The 18,123-nt window shown below is 42.8% G+C and overlaps 1 protein-coding gene across 1 annotated transcript in view; it reads right to left on the bottom strand.

Moving 5' to 3' along the window:
* Positions 1-18,123, bottom strand: part of LOC133356421 (prominin-1-A-like) — a 48,147-nt gene that overhangs the window by 15,404 nt on the left and 14,620 nt on the right. Inside the window, 10 exon segments of the mRNA XM_061573938.1 lie at positions 421-505; positions 2,951-3,051; positions 5,211-5,334; positions 6,133-6,285; positions 8,558-8,717; positions 10,504-10,567; positions 12,329-12,406; positions 13,384-13,583; positions 15,265-15,354; positions 17,265-17,328. Of these exon segments, the coding sequence (XP_061429922.1) occupies positions 421-505; positions 2,951-3,051; positions 5,211-5,334; positions 6,133-6,285; positions 8,558-8,717; positions 10,504-10,567; positions 12,329-12,406; positions 13,384-13,583; positions 15,265-15,354; positions 17,265-17,328 (1,119 nt within the window).

Below are 18,123 nucleotides of genomic sequence, written 5' to 3' on the forward strand. Positions count from 1 at the left end.
TGTTTGTTTCTATACTCACTATTATTACAATCCACTCAGTATCTTTTATTAAAGATTCCACTAGGTAGCAACAAATAATATTGTTGACTGAAACGTGCTTACGTATGATGACGTAAGCACGTTAGTGCGAGCCCTCCCGGAAGCCATAGAGAATGCATTGCAGCGCCCGCCGTTCGAAAAAAAACATCTTTGAATGTAAGTCTATGGGAACACTCTGGGCGATTCTCAGCCAGAGTGAAATCGCCCAAAAAGAGGCGGTACTCCACAGAACGTGACATGACGCTGATTGGACTATATCCAGAGGCACAGTAACGGCTGAGATTGGTGGTACGTCGCCCAATCGCCCTAATGAAGAAACCGCCCCTGGGTGCATACAAAACAACTCATTCCAGCGCGAAGAGACACATCGACTTTGAATACCTCTTGAATATCAATGAGGTCATCCAGGTTCTGAAATTGATCCATTTTCAATGTGGAGTAGATTGCAGCGTCACGCTTGCAGTCCCTGTTTCAAAGTGAAATAAAAACACGCAGACAATGCTGCAACAGGGGAATGTTTGACTAAAAAGTGAAAATGGCAACCATAAACCATTGACGATGATTTACAGATTAACACATAACACGTAAATAATTGTACATTCCAGTTTAGCTATCTTTGTGTGTAGTTTCTTTTCAAGGTGAAGGCCAAGAATGTATCATAGACAATGCCGTTGTGGACACCACACCACAATATTCTTCTGAGACATATAAATACATATTATTGGTTCTTTCGGTAAAGTCACGTAGAAGGGAAATAATAAAATAATAATAATGTTGAACAATACAATTCTCACGACGTTTCGAAACATCGTGAGAATTGTATTGTTTAATATTTGTATTATTTTATTTTATTTTTATTATTGTATTATTTCCCTTCTACGTGACTTTACCGAAAGCACCAAGAATACGAATCCCTGCAGTCACGGAAGCTTTAAATCAAAATATAAATACATTTCCAAATTTTAGTAAGTTTGTTTGATTATGTGTGTTTTATCTCTCTCTCTCTCTAACCCTGTGTGTCCTCGCGTTGTTATTCTATTATTTCCTGCAGTCACGAAAGCTCCAAATCTCTCATTGACATGCTAATTTCTCTACCCCCCCCCCTCTCTGCCCCCCTCTCTCTCTATTTAAGGCCTCGATACAGAGGCGTTGTTTCTCTGTGTGCCTATGTTGTGTGTCTCTCTCTGTGTCTCTGTGTTTATCTCTCTCTGCTTGTGTGTCTGTCTGTGTGTCTCCGTGTCTGTGTTCTGTCTCTCTCTCAGATTCAGCACTCTTTGGAAGAATGTAATCAACCAGGTAGGGTGTTGACTGTTATGTTAGCCGACTATCTGTGTTGTATTGCATTATATTTGTAAGTTTACTAGGTTTGTTTTCTCTTTCATTTATACCTTATGATGATTGCTTGTGTTGCAATCGAAACGTCGTATGTTATTAATTAATTATTATTTTCTTTCTACGTGACTTTACCGAAAGAACCAAAGAGTAATTCCTGCAGTCACGAAAGCTCAAAATCAAGGTTTAACATATAAATGTATAAAGTTTATGCAAAGAGTAAGAACAAATCCATCTCCTTGTTGGCGTGAATGGCACGCCATCGTGTTGTAAAGGATTGCAAACGAGGGGAGGTTTTAGTCAAGTGACTCCTAAAATCCGTGAGAAATATATAAATTGTTTTGGAGTTTTTTTTTTCCCTGAGTGAAATTTGTTTTGTGGACCGCAGGGAGGGGAAAAGGGGTGTCAGCGAATTTTAGGATTTTCCGATGAAAAGAGAGTGGATTAGTTAGCGTTTCTGTTTGTAAAACTTTACAGCCCCTTACCATTACACTGCTCGATGATGGCCCAGAGCCCAATTAAACAAAAAAAATCCTACACCGACTCAGAACCATCAGAATATATAGTACAACTAAATGTTGAAAAGTAAAGAATATATTTCCGTGCGAAACACCGATTTGCATCGGAAACATGAGAATGAAACTACTATTTTTGGGGAGTTTGTAATCATGCATTTGAAGAACTAAAGTGCACCCACGCATGAAGGCTGCAAATTTTATGAGGCCCTATGAAGGCCTCCCCATGCTGTGTCGGTCAAACCACCTGGTGGTGGTGGTGGCGGCTACGAACGTGCCCTGTAACCCAGCACTGTGGAGGCAGCGGCGAGGGTTCATGGGTCACGCAAATGTTTGGTCGATGAGGTTCCATCCCCTGGCTCGCCAGAAGGCAGTAGAGCAAAGTGCAGTCTAATCTGATCGTGTGGGCTTTCTCCGGGTGCTCCGGTTCTATCTCGCACGTATAACCACTCGTGTCCTTGTCTTAACAGGTCCCTGCGGGGTGGGCTGGTAGGAACGAACAAATGAATGGCTATAATAAAATGAAATGGTGGGGGTACGATACGAAGAGAGAGTTTGAGGCCTAGTTCTAGGCTTTAGGCCTAGCTGTAGGCTATAGGCCGCTGTGAGTTAATTTTGAATTTAAGTGTTTTAATTAAAAACTATCTCATGGAATTATAAGGGAATGTTACACTTATTTAGCCAGGAAAGCCTCACTGAGTCTAAAGGTTTTTGTAGGGTCCTGCCAAGTGTTTGCAGTAGGGGACGATGTTGCTACACCTAATCGGACATCGGACGGACGGACGATATAATCTATTGTAGGCTGGTTCACTTCGTTCCTACCAGTAAAACATCTGAATATATAGAGGAGAGCAGAGCTTGGGTGAATGTTGGTGGCAGCTCACTGCCTGGCTGCCTTCCAGCTTGGCTGCGGTTCCTTGGTGATTGTGAAATGCAATTTGCACGAACTACGCTATATATAAAACTAAACATACTTAGTCACGAAGGTCAATGGGATGTACTGTATACATGCAGTACACAAAACACATGTTTCAACAAGATGAGATGACGATGAGTATACTTACTCGTAGACCTGTGTGATGGTGATGTTACTGCCAATGTTGGTGATATAGCCAAGAAATGTTGCATTTTCAGGTTGATCAGGAACTTTCAATCCATCCAGGAGCTAAAGAATTGTTACCATGCGTCACGGTTAGTTACAAATACATTGTGACTGTTTAATATCGATTCAAGAACTTAAGATGTGAGACTGGCCACGGTTTATCTTTGAATGCTGTGAAAAACTCAACATCAGTAATACAGGTTTTTTGGGTTAGATCGTGTAAATATATAAATGTGTCGGTAAACCCGCCACCACCCGACACAGCCAATTAGTAAAGGGTTTGTCACGTAAACAGAACGTGCCAATTCGTCTCTAGTACAGCACACCGGTGTGTTGGAGAGCCAAGCCACAACATTTACAATCTGAGTACGACGTTTCACCGGTAATTACAACTAGCTTCATCAGGCGACAGCCAGACTTGTGGAGAAGTCCACCTGTTTCGTTCCTTAATTAGAGGCGTAAAACTCAACATGTGTGTCAATAAAACTGTGGCACTAGAAAGACTATGATATAATAGGTGACGTTTTGGGCAATATCCCTTCTTTAGAGCACATAGGAAGGGGAGCCAAAGAAGTAGATCGCGTATAAGTTGGAGACTGCACTTTACACGATGGGGTCTAATCAAGAGGCCTATTCGCTTCATTAGATTGTATGTAACACTATATGTAATATTAGCAGGTAAGGCCCACTGAGCTTTTTAGCTATTTTTTTTTAAAAAACCTGGCCGCATGTCATAGCTTAACGTGGAAATGTATTGCAGCCAAATATATTAAACGTACGTTGATTCTAAATGTAGAGGTAAAAAACAGAGAACCCATAGAAAAACCCATGCAAATTTGAAATTTATATATATCCATGGATGATATTGGTCGCAAAAGTCTAAGTGTTAAACTCGAAATATACAGGCGCTAGGGTCGAGATCGAACCCATAACCTCCTGCGCACCAGGCGAGGGAGTTCACATCTTGCCAGCATGGTGCCACCCCACCCCCATACTTGCATTGGGAGCATTAAGAATGAAGGAACATAACATCATTGGCAGTGTCCTCGTGGAATGTGTGACGGAAATAAATAAGCAGGTGATGTCTTCCCAGAAGGTGATGAAATGTGACGAGTATCATCTGCTTAGTTATGAGTTTAATTAAGAATTAGTATTAATTGTTTAACCGATTCATTGATCCACTCCTAGCACATATATATACCATGACAATAGCACATTTTTAAGATCAACTTTGAAAATATATTCTGAAGTAAGCTGTCTGCCACATAGGTTCGGTGTAACTGGTCATTGAAATCAATCTATACGAGAATGATTTAACAAATATAATGCATCTAAATTCTACCCCTGTTCTGGAATTCCACCCACAAGATGTCCATTATACAGCTCTGATTCACCCCGCACACGATCAGATAAATTGCCTCAATTTGAAATCAGAATTTATTTCGATCATCGATTTTTTTGTCTCCTTTCTACTATCTCGTTTGTTTTTCTAATATTTTTCTCTCATTTGCACATTTTCAGTCACCCCATAGCCTACATTCAGCATCGATATGCCATGTGCTTACATCGTAAATAAGCAATTATTGAAGCACACAATTGCATATGTTGCAGGCATATCAATGCAACATTGCTCGCCCAATGTGCTTATCAACTTTCTTATATGAACCACTTTCAAAGTGTAATTAAGAATTGGTTAAGGTCATTGTAAACCTCTAGGCACGGGCCTTAATTTGGATCTCCTCGCATGCCTTTGGCTCTTCTGTTTCCCACCCTCTGATTAACCTCACGGGTCACTGGACGATGCCCTTCAACTGGGGCACACAGCCATCAAATTATCAGTCGATCCCTCACAGCAGGCTTCTGATTTTTCTTCAGACAAAGATAACCCGTATAGTCCTAACAGACGTTAGGAGCAAGAGCTGTTAGCAAACACCAATGAAGGCCGGCAAGGCACACAAGGGGGTGGGTGGCCAGCACAACGCCCGGTCGCCTTTGTCTCCCTAGTGGTGATGTTTACTACACACCGCACCAGGTACTCATTTGAGGCTGAGTCGACCCAGGGGAGGCCCAAGACCGGTTCAGATATTCGTCACCAATGTTGGCCGTGAGGGGTTTGTAGCGCAGGGTGCTAAACCGCAACACTACCGCTCACCTTAGCTGAAAGGACATCGTCGATTAGAAGCACATACACAGACACACGCAAGCACTTGTCGCTGACTTACGTGAAACAGGGACTGGTCCGCTAGCGGTTTGCACCCCAGCGTGTGGATATTCCCACCGATAAAGAAGAGTATGGCCACGATGAACATGAATATCCAGGAGAATATAAATACGAAGCCAACACCACTGCAGGGGGAAGACGCAGCATACACAATATATCATTCAAGTATACAGGCATTTGCAGTCGATGCAACGTGTGAACAGAAAAGGAATATCTTCTTGGTTCTTTCGGTAAAGTCATGTAGAAAAAAAAATTATGTTTTATTTTCATTAATAATAAAGTAATAAAAATAAAACATTATTGTATTATGTTTTATTCACGTAGAAGGGAATGTTTTCTTTTATCAATAATAAAAATAAAACATCATTTAATTATGTTTTATTTTTATTATGTTATAATTTCCCTTCTACGTGACTTTACCGACAGAACCAAGAAGATGAATCCCTGCAGTCACGAAAGCTTTAAATCGAAAAAGAAAAGGAATAATTGATATTTGGATTGGACCTCGTAAGTAATATGCACGTCGTAAGCCCTCCTCCACCCAACACGGCCGATCTATGAAACTGTCGCGTGAACAAACTTGGCCAATTTACAACACAAGCAATCATCATCAGGTGTGAAAACCACAGCAAGAAAATTTAAAAAAAGTGGCGGTTTTTTCTGAACGTCAGCACCACGGACAGCAACTATCGGTTGTTCAGACGGACGAGTCCATCTATGCTCGGAACAGAGGAGGGGGGAGAGAAGGAGAATGGAGCTTTAAGTTGCTGCAGAAATTAAGCAAGTGCCCTGTCAATGGAAAACATGAAAACCTGCCCACTGATATTTGCTGTGGGAGCCACTTAATTTCTCCACTTAGCATCTCAGGAAGCCATCAATCAAGACCGCGAGGTTTTAGCCCCAGAACGCGCACAGGGACTCACGCCATGAGGAAGATTCCACCACAGTTGGAGCAGCAGCCTCGGTTGGCGGGGGACTTCCTCTTGCTGTAGCCGCAGGTGCCCAGGCAGAGACCAATCGTGAAGAACAGCACGATGATGGCCAACAACAGCACCACACCGAGTATGGCGAGGAATCTGGCGAGGGAAGAAGCCGCGGCAGACGAGGTTACGGCAGCAAGCAAGGCGCAGGCTCACGCCGCTCTTCTTCTTGTTGTCGTACGGCTGCTGATGTAGACGCAGAGCAACAACAGCAACTTCGCGGTCGGGTGGTCAAACCCGAGATAGCCGCGTCAGGAGCAGCGCAGTGGAAGATGGCAGCAGCGGTCACGTGGCCCCACTCCGTTAAGCGAGAAATCACGACGAATGCCATCGACTCGGCGACCGAACGTCGATCGCGATCTGTCGGTCTCCAGAGCGGCAATGACAAAAGCTCGCGCGCTGTAAGACGGGGGTAGCACTGCAATGGTTAACTCTAGATTTAAAGTTTTCGTGACTGCAAAGAGCCATACTCTTTGGTTCTTTCGGTAAAGTCACGTAGGTAAAGAAAAAATAAAAGAAAAATACAGCCCCGCCAACTCCCCCCTCCCACCCTGCCCAGTATAAACCCCTTGACTGGCTTCTCTCCCACTTCAATAACATTTATTGCTGTGGTTGTCACACCTGATGATGATTGCCTGTGTTGCAATCGAAAGGTCGTGATTTAATTTATTTATTTTTACTTTTTTTTTCATTTTTTCTTTAGCTACGTGACTTTACCGAAAGAAACAAAGAGTAATCATTCACTCACCGCCACTTAGAGTAGCGTTCATTGTGCTCCTGTCAAAGTATTTTTTTTAATTATCAAAACTGTAATTTAGAAATAAATTAAGTCGAGGACTGTATTCAACGTGATGGGGTTTTTTTGTGTGTACAGTCATTGGTGTCTCGGCTGAAACCCAGTTTAAAATCAATGGTTAGTTGAAAAACCTTAATTCAAACCCAGGATCTCCCGGAGTGGCAGCTGAGTGCTCTGACCACCAAGTGAACCTGGACAGCACAACCCTGCACCGAACTTCAAAGAAAATCTGGAAAACACTTGAGGGCTTCACTGCTAATTTCCTTATGTGGCCAATGAAATTGAATCACGTGAAAAGCCACTCATCCGAAAAGGTTATCCTACATTTCACTTTTATCGGCCATATAAATAAATGAACTCGGCGACTGAGATGACGTGAAATTAAAAAAAAAAGTTTTCATCGTTCAAATATAATTCCTCGTATTCATTTTCAGGAGAAGTTTCCCGAGACAAGATTTGTGTGATTTTTTTGTTTCATTACACGGCAAACGTTATATGTGCGGGGGACACGTTCATGGAGAACGTCGTGAATATGAAATCCGCAGATATTATCACTCGAAGCTTGTGAGAAAAATAGGGTTAGAGCGCATGAACACATTACGTTTAAACATAAATATATTAACTTTATGTATATATTAATTAATACATATATTGTATAGTATTTTTTAATTCGGAATCCACTGGAGCTATGCACTTTTAAATCATCTACATTTAAAACTAATTTCTTCAGAACTGATTTTTGTGTTTAGTTTGTTGTCCTTCCCCCCCATATCCGATTAGTACATTTGGCTGTGTATGGTGCGAAAGAAGTTCAACATATATCCATCCATAGATAACCGTATTATTAAAACCTACCTTTAACAATGATGAACAATAAACATATTTAAAATTGCAAATATCAATGAATGCATGAATAAATCAACATTGTACAGTACGCAATTCCAAAGCATTGTAAATGAAAGAGTGTAGCAGACAGAGGCCTATTGAGAGGTACAGTGGGTGGGTAAAGTGAAAAACGTTCGCTCCCTCACAATCCATGCCGCTACCAATGCCTCACCGCTTCTTTGTCAGGGGTAGTCGCACAGCGCACGCTAGTTCCAAATTCGTAGCATTTACGATGAACGCATCACTAAATACGCAAAACCGCGATGAAAAAAACCGCGAATTTTAAGGGTTTGCTGCGTTGCGTGATAAGATGCAGGCAATAAGAAGTCACATGTTGGCCAAACCGCATGAGACACGCGCACGCCATTTCAACCTCGACAGTGATACACACCATTGAAACCTCCTTTGCCAGTAGCAAAATATTATAATTGTTTTTTTACCCTTTTATCTGGCGACAAACCTGACACCTTTTTTTACAAGGAGTCATGTTTGCATTGATCACAATACCTGCGGTCGGAATGCAAACAAAAAACACAACTCTGATAATGTATGCACTGTCCATGAAATTGATTGGTCCACACCCGAGACAGCTTTTCTTAGAGCCTAGTCTCACATGGTGTTGGACCACATGACGCCAAAAGGCGCAGTGATACACACTTTATCGAGGAAGTGACGGAAAGCACTCACCGAAGTTTGTCAAAGAAGATGGCCTCATCCTGGATATTAGTCAGTGTGTTGGAAAATTCCTCAGTTTGCGTTTTGATTTGGTCCAGGTATTGGGATAAATCTAATTGGCTCGAAAAGTTTTGGATTTCATTCCCAACACTTGTCAGCGTATTCAAGACCCCTGCGAGAGGAAATAAACAGTTGTTATTGGCCTTAAAAAATATTATTATTAAATGAGATTCACATTCTATTTTAAACCTTGCACCTAAATAACAAGATCAACACCTCCCTCATGCTTCAACTGTGTGTTATTACAGTGTACTGTTATTGAAGTGTATTGTTCAACGTAAAATCAGTTGTTGTATATTAATGTACTTTTTACGCCGTTTTACGGGGTCTCGTTTGGTGGTGATTTTGTGTTGTTTGTCTTTATATTCCTGGTCCTTTCGGTAAAGTCACGTAGAAGGGAAATAATAAAATAATAAAAATATAAAACAATAAAATTCTCACGACGTTTCGACTGCAACACAAGCAATCATTTTCAGGTGTAAAAGCCACTTTTTCAAATTTTCTTGCTGTGGATTTCACACCTAATGATAATTGCTTGTGTTGCAGTCGAAACGTCGTGAGAATTTTTTTTAATGTTTTTATTTCCCTTCTACGTGACTTTACCGAAAGAACCAAGAATATGAATCCCTACATTCACGAAAGCTTTAAATCGAAATTTAGTTTGTCTTTGTAACGTTCTGACCTGCCCCCCCCCCCTACTGGATATCTTTAAAAAAAGAGCTTCATAGCCCATTGAATTCATGATGCAGTATAGATACATATTCTGAAAAGAAACAAATATTCTGAATCTGGCAGCACTAGCCACGAGCAAACTAAACATACGCATAGGGCCCCAAGCAGCTCAAGGGTCCCTGGATTCATCGAAAATATCGCATGGACCATGGTCACATGACAGGGAAAATGAAGAACAATTTACATATTCACGTGTTTGTATTTCCCATTTGGAGCTCTCTTACGGCAGTGCACCATTCCAGCACTCACGACGCAGTTACCCGGCTCAGCCACCTGAGTGTAAAACTACAGTTGTTGCTCGAACTAAACATTATCCATACGCAGAAGAAGGAATGGTCTCTGGTGGGCGATGTCACCGAAATAAATTCTGAAGCCTGTTCAACCCCCTCTGATTCACACTCACCAGGGGCACCGTGCTTTGCTACTTGCCAGCCGTAAAGCTATTCATTGCATGGCATTCAAATCATATTTTGGAATTTTCAAAAATGAAAACATTGGTGACCAACCGCCAAGACCATGAACTCGCCACGCCATGTGTGGTCGGCTCGATGCTCTGACATCTCTGAGTCAGCCAGCCACCTCTAGTTCCTTTGCATTAATAATCTCACTTGCAAAATCTACGGCCACCGTAACATGCACTATACAGCACCAATCAAGCGACTGGACGTGACTTTAGCACGAGCAGTGGCAGTGGTGAGCGCACTGGCCACTTAAATATGATTGATTTCTCAACCACAGCTAACACCAATAGAGTTTTGGTTTTTCCAGGTAAGGCTCACTGAGCTGTATGGCTTTTTTTTTCAGAAGCGACCTGGCCACAAATGATAGCTCGACGAAGGGGCTCATCGCGTGGAAATGTATAGCAGCCAAATACTCTAAACGCATGTTTCTAAATGTGGAGGGAAAAACCGGAGGGCCCGGAGAAAAATCAACGAGACCACGGGGAGAAAGAGACATGTAAACTCCAATATACAGCAGGCATCAGGGTCGATTTCGAACCTATTGAACTGGTTCAGCCCCCCCCCCCAACTACCCCATCCCCTCCCCAACCCAGCCCACTTCACCAACCGATACTAATCAGAATTGTGCGGTAGGGTTCTCCATGCTCACCCTTGAAGTTCTAAAACTACTTGCAAACCACAGCATTTACGTGTCGCTCCTGTTACCTGTTTTGATGCCGCTAGCTGCCGCATCGACGAGCTGCGTGATGTTCTTGATGGTTTCATTACCCTAGGGCAAGCGACAACGGTATAGCAACCTGTGATCCACTGCCTCAAGAATAAAAACCACGGTTTTCACTTCATCTCACCGCCTTCCGTGCAACGAACCTGGTCATCAGCACACCTGCCACATTCACTGCAACAATCGCAAAGAACCAGGAGTGAACCTCCAACGAGGATTTTGAACTCGCAACCTTCGAATTGCAAGCATCTTTCTTCTGCTGAGCCACCTGGCCGACACAATGAGCACCGAATGTGGAATTTCCACGGCTGGCTCAGGGCTGTTAAATTGGAGGTGTCCACTGCCTCAATGCTCATTTGAGTAAGAAATCACCTTTGACTTACCGGTTCTTTTTAAAATCCTTTATATTAAGTTCGCTTGCTTGCTTAGGACCGTACAGATCTTTCGGTCGTTTTTTAACCCACTTCCCGTGATCCAATCGAGCTGACATTTTCCACACAGACTCGTTGTGCGTGACAATTAATGTTCGTAAAAAAATCCAAAATGTTACACTTTTTAGGACAAAAATATTATATTTAATTACCAATTGCTTAATGGTGCAATGCAATCATCTGACCCATAGGTGACAGCCATCTCAAGCCAGAGGACGAGAGGACTCTAGCCGCCACGCATATAAAGGATTTATAGTGAAAAACTTTGTTTTTACGGGTTATACTTATTGCTTATCACAAAGTATGTTAACGACAAAAATGTGTGAATGGATAGGGCAAGTGAGCAACCCTGCCTGTTGTAAACCGCGGCGAGTTATTTCTACAGATTCGCACAGCGCTCGTTTAAGAGGCACTGATAAGACGTTGAAGGACACATTTTACTTTTTACAACTTGATAGGAAATGATTTCGTGGTCATTACGCCGGCCTTCATAGTAGGGAGTATACGTAGCGGGTGCGTCCTGTGCTCAAACGATCAGCCACCAGCCAATAACGGACGCACACACACACGCACACATCTGTGACTTAGCACCTTGACAGGCAAAGCGTTTGTACCTCGGCCACTTCTTATGCCCCCCAACCCCCGTCCATTGTCATTGATTTAAAATTCTTGGAAATTTTATTAAAACATTGCTATTGAAGCGGTAATTATAATTAATCAACATGGGAGCTTTCAACATCGGGACCGTATTGTTAAATCACGTGGACTTTTGAATCTCCCAATCCCAATGGGCTGCGAGATGGCAAAAGCGATGACAGTACAGCAAGTGAATTGAATCCATCTGTGATTCCATGAAGACTTAAGTGTAATCCTGTCCCAAACACACTGAGTTCACTCCGGGTTCTCCGGTTTCTTCCCACGTGAACCCAAATTTGTATTCGTGGAATTGAACAAACGTCCCATTCTACCAGGACCATGCAGACTAAAAAGTCGTAAGGACTCGGCGAGGATTTTCTGGAAATTCAGTGAACGTTATTACTAGAATCAGGTGGTTATTCAAAATGTGGACATCCAGAATTCAAAATGTGGACACCCAGAACACCTCATTCAAGACCCAAACATCGCACCTCCTGGCTTGGACATCAAGACGCCGATCTCCTTCATGAATGTAAAATTAAAGAGACAAGCCACAGTAGTGCGAGTGTGGTCATGCAATCAAACCCATGGACCATATAGTAAACCACTGTAATCTGTGCTCCTTCAAACAAAGGAATAGCAAAACTCTACCAACTCTCTCCCGAAGAGCTCTCAAGACTAGCAGACCTCGACATGTAAATCAGGCTCCTGAACTTATTCGAATTTAACCACTTGTTCTTACCTTTACAAGCTGATCTTTTAGATCACCTTCAGATATCGATCGTAGATCTATAATGACTTGTTCAACAGTGCCAGACAACTGCAAAAAACACAAAAATATATAATATTGGCTGCAAACCTAATTAAAAATTTGGACAAATTAAACGTGATGCATTCAAAACACATTGATAGGGCATGATTAAATGCCATAAAACACATGTTAACATCATTAGAAAATCCCATGATAAATAGGAAGGTTAAATTAGTATGCGTGGAAAGATGCAGAGATTCACGATATATCATGTTTTGGGCAATCCGTTGATCAATTTTGGACAGTTTTCTACAGGGTAAGTCCACTATAGTACCACAACTTTATACTAAATTTGTATTTCTATTGGGTCATCTTCATGAGCGCTGTCGTGATCCCCCCCCGCCCCTCCACCCCTCCCCCGTTACACACAGACGGACGGACAGAGCGAATGCGTGAATGCTTTCAACCTTGGTTAGAAATTGTTAAAAATGGGAAACAACACAAATTAGATGAGAAACTAGAGAAAAACGTGGGACCCTTTTAGTCAGTTTAAAAATGATTAAAAACAGAATACGTTATACCTTGCAATAAGTGTCTATTTTTCTCGCAATGTGGGTCTGTTTGAACATCTTAACTTGTAGTATTGCAGTAAATGGTAAATAAAGTCTATTCTCTTTTATTCATCCAAGAGGTAAATTATTTGTGTCTTGAATTAGATTTTGACCCCAAATAAAATTTGCCAAATGTAACAAAAAAATTATGATACAGGACCCTCCTGGAAAATAATGATATTTTCCTATCTGAATAAGCGTAATAATAATAATAACCATGATGAATGACAATTTACTGAATCACTGAGGGAGTAAGTTGTGCTTGTAATGTAGTCATGTCCCTCACGTTAACACAGTAGTTTACTGACTTTGTAATATATTTAGAGTGCTGCAAAATTGAAGGATTAAATAAAACACTCGATCAAACAAACAGTTTTTTTTATTCACGGAGTAATTGCATCTCATAACAAAAACAATATTGTTAAAATCTCTTACCGGGGTGAAGTCGGCAGCAAGAGAAATATTATTTGACTCATCCAAGAGCCATCGGCATTCAGCGGAACTACATGGAGTTAAATGTGTTGTCAAGTTGCTTCTAATCTCATCTAACGTTGTGTTTGTATCGATAGCCCACAGATTTAGCGTGGACATTGACGAATTCACGGTGTTCAGATTTTCTTTGGTCCTCTTAATAACTGAAGTGAGAAGCAAACAAACCATGACCAATGTTTGAGTAAACACAACCAACGGCAATGTTAGAGTACAACGGATTTCAGTGCGGCTTTAATGAAAGCACAATTGTTAATAATCAACTGACAAAAGTGGCCGTTTTCTCACCACCAACTTTGACCTCGGCACTAAGTGTACGTGAAATTTGCATAGATTACTCGGGTGAGTCAGCGCCGTCCGTAGTTCACTTCCCCCTTCTCTGCTGCCACCCGCAGTGACTAAACGTCACCTTACAGCCGTTTTTGTCAATCCACTGTTGGATGAAGTCCACCCCACGCCATTGTCGATTCGTGAGATCGTTTGACCACGGAGAAGGGGGGGGGGATGCCTCAGTTAACGGATGCTGGCATCGACGTTTTTAAAGCGTTTCGCATGAGGTTGAAAGTAATTTATCACCTTAGGCTGAGCCTTCTCCTGCAGGTCTACACTATTCCACACTGAAAACACGCATTTATGTCAGTTTAACACGTAGGCTTTCGCGACCAATGTTATTCATAATCAACGTTTTTGGGTTTAGATCGCGTTATCTATAAATGTGTCGTAACCCTCCACCACCCGACACGGCCAATCAGTAAAAAAGTGTCACGTTGACAAATAGTTCACTGCTTTAGCCCACCGATGCTGAATGCAATTACCAGCGAAACGTCGTAATAAAATTGTAAATGTTGTGGCTTCAACACACCGGTGGGCTAAAGCAGTGAACTATTTGTCTTTTGTCAACGTGACACTTTTTTACTGATTGGCCGTGTCGGGTGGTGGAGGGTTACGACAAATTTATAAATAACGCGATCTAAACCCAAAAACGTTGATTATGAACGCATTTATGTCTCTGCTGAATCATTCTGGTTTGCATGTTCAGCAGGCAACAAAATGTGGTAAAGGTGCAGCCCTGCAAGTGCTTACTCACTGGCTGCCGATCGACTAAGGGGCCGTCCATAAATGACGTCACGCGATTTTGGACGATTTTTGACCCCCCCCCCCCTCCCCTCGTCGTCACACGGTGTCACAAAAAGTCAGACCCCCCCTCAAATATGACGTCACAAAGCTCTGCCCCCCACCCCCCCCCCAAAAAAAATGCTTCAAATCTTTTAAACTATTGTCATTGTAGTGCGTATTTAATGTGGCGCTGCACTCTGATGTTGTAGGAGAAAACATTTATTAAAAAGTCTATTTAATTAAGTAGAACGTGTTGTATATATTTATTTAAAGTTGCGAATTTTGATGTGACGCCACATTTCTCAACCCCCCCCCCCCCTCGTCACACATCGTCACAAATGTCTGACCCCCCCCCCCCCCCCCGCTAGGTGCGTGACGTCATTTATGGACGGCCCCTAACTGCGGTGAACCCATTGACTCTGCTGGGTGGACAGAGGCGGGGGCGGATTAAGGAACTTTCTGCGATGTTTCAACTGCCGTACCGGGGGGGGGCGGGGGGGGGGAGTGAAATCGAACCGGCGACCTTTAGATTCCAGGTCCAGTGTGCAAATTATTCCATCACGGTGGTCCACCATGAATACATACGTTCATATATCTATCAACATACATGCATCTCGTGTAGCTTAGCATTGTGTATTACCATCCACTAATTCCATACCGCAATGGATGCATAATAATAAATGAATAGCGTCGCTGAGCATTGCATCTTACCATCAACGAGGTTGAGCGCGGCACTTTGTGGCCCGGCGACTTCTCCCAAAAAGTTTTTCTGAATGTTTCCTCCGACAATACTGCCAATATCTGAGGTGGGAAAGATGCGTACGCTGGGATTAGCTGCAGATGTACGATGAAATCGATTTTTTCTGTGTGTTTTTTTTTTGAACAGAGCACCCTTTGCACCGGAACATCTCAGAACATTTCACACGCAACAAGCAACTCGTATCACATCCCATCTCAACACATTTTAAAAAGGACAACCCCCCCCCCCCCCCTCGTGGTTGCTGTATCTGTGGGCACAAGGCGATCTCAGCAGCTGCACTCCCGTCGGGAATTAGTCTGTCATGATTGTCACGTGTTATTCAAATTGATGTAATTTTGGGGGTGAATGAGATTTCTTTTTTTTTTACAAGGTTGGACCATGACGTCGGCACACAAGGGCCTACTCGTTTTGAATTGTGGAGATTTGAACGCCCACTGGGAAGCAGACTGGCGCGTAGTATTTTATGGTTGATTTCGCCCGCAGTGTTAACCGGGCTGGCCTTGCCGGATTTGAACCGCGAGCCTCGGCAACAGGCGTCAAAAGGGCACCGCCGCTGGGTCACGTTACCGCCACAACGTTTGTTGGGAGGTTCAAACGTAGGTAGAAAAATAAACGAACAAATGTTGTCATCTAATGAGACATCGTTAATACAAAATAGCGTGACCTAATTGGGCAGTTGTAGTTTTCTCGTGGGAAATGTTGTTAAGCTACATCTGGTGGTAAGTCAAGGTCAAGTCAGAGTTATTTCCTGCTCAAATGAGCATCGAGACGGTGGTCATCTCCTGTTCACAACTCTGAGCCGGGAGGTGGAAATTCCATGTTGCTATGGCGTGGGCGAGTCTTTAACCATCGGGAGGCAACCGCTGTTGTCTTCTCCACAAAGCGCTGCTCGTATTAACCAGCCGATCACCCCAATCAGGAATGAGACTCGCAACCTTCCAATTGCGAGCGGCTTGCTCTGCCACTGAGCCACCTGGTGTGCGGTGACGCTGTAACCTGAACGAGACTGTTGAGGATGCTGAAGCAGTGGCGGCTCCTGCAAAATCTCTCAGGGGGGGCAAATGTCTGGATGATTGATAAGGATAAGGTCCACCCATGCAATGGATAAATTAACAGCTTAAGCATGTAAAGGCAACTTCACTTCTTTAATATTAATGAAAAATAAAGTGACTCTTACAATACATCTTGTTTGTTTCTATACTCACTATTATTACAATCCACTCAGTTTCTTTTATTAAAGATTCCACTAGGTGGCGACAAATAACATTGTTGACTGAAACGTGCTTACGTATGATGATGTAAGAACGTTAGTGCGAGCCCTCCCGGAAGCCATAGAGAATGCATTGGCGCGCCCGCCGTTCGAAAAAAAACCATCTTTTAATGTAAGTCTATGGGAACACTCTGGGCGATTCTCAGCCAGAGTGAAATCGCCCAAAAAGAGGCGGTACTCCACAGAACGTGACATGACGCTGATTGGACTATATCCAGAGGCACAGTAACGGCTAGCGTGACTCTGTGGTTCAATGACATTGGTGGTGCGTCGCCCAATCGCCCTAATGAAGAAACCGCCCCTGTGCTGAAGCGAAGCCAGACGGAGAGACGTTGATCCGTGGACCAGGGCCCCCAAGCTAAGGGACTCAAGGTTAGCACCTCCGGTCAGCACGGTTGGCTACGTACGGTGCAAAAGGAGTTGAAGATACATACAAGAAGAGGCCTAATTGACTGATTTGCATACAACTTCAGTCAAAACTAATTTCAGAAGTAGGTTTACATAAAAAAATGTTTTGAACATGTATGAACATCCACAACCATTTATGTCAGCACTAAGCACGTGAGAGGGACACATTGCACGCGACGTGTGTATGTATATGTATGTTCAACTTCTTTTGCACCATACATAACCAACTGTGCTAATCGGAGGTGCCAGAGAAGGACAACAAACATCACTTACTCTGTACTTTGTTGGTCGCGATGTCTTTGACTGGCCCATACTGGGCAACAACTTCGTCCAATTGCTGCACAGGATGCAATTAAAGAGTAAGTTAAAAGCGAATCCAGACGAACGAAGGCAAGTGGGGCTTGGGCAGAAGTCCAACGACCGAGACTGATGATGGAGTGGCAGCCAAAGGCGGGAAACTCGCCCAAGGGGACATCCGCCAGAGGCATGGAGGGATTAAATCAGCTCGCGCGCAGTAAGTTTCAAACAAGATGCAAAAATGTGCAAAAGATGCACAGCTATTTGTGCACGTGCATAAAAAAAACCCTCAGCATTTCCTAAAGAAGTGCATTGTGGGTCGTGTGCAATATCTGAATGGATCGATGCATCGCAAGACCTGTGAGAGGTGGCAACAGCTCGGAATAGATCATGGATGATGATTATGTAAGTGCAAGGGAGTATGCAATAATTATTATATGGCTAAGCAGTAGCATATGGCAGACGTTATAAATCCTGTATGTGAGCACCCAAGGGATATTCAGATGTTGGAATGAAGCCCTGGGTTTGAATTACCCGTAGGTCTCAGTATCATCTCAGTGTATGATTGTCTTTCAGTTGAGAGTCAATTTCCACTACAAATCTATACTTTTAACAGAAACCGGTTGCTATAAAGGCACACAGAAAACAGGAGCAGGAACAACAGCCAACAAAAATATATAAACCCATAAGATAAAACATAAAAATAAATGCAAAATACCACCAGCCTGTAAAAAATTCACGACGGGAAAACATTAACGCACGTCAGTAAAACAAGGCGGAGGCGAGATGAAGGCAGCGAACCAAAGTATTTGCATTCAGACTGTGCAAGCAGTGA

This window comes from Lethenteron reissneri, chromosome 54 (assembly GCF_015708825.2).
Source record: "Lethenteron reissneri isolate LAM-NWPU_2019-01 chromosome 54, ASM1570882v1, whole genome shotgun sequence".
Taxonomy (NCBI): Eukaryota; Metazoa; Chordata; class Hyperoartia; order Petromyzontiformes; family Petromyzontidae; genus Lethenteron; species Lethenteron reissneri.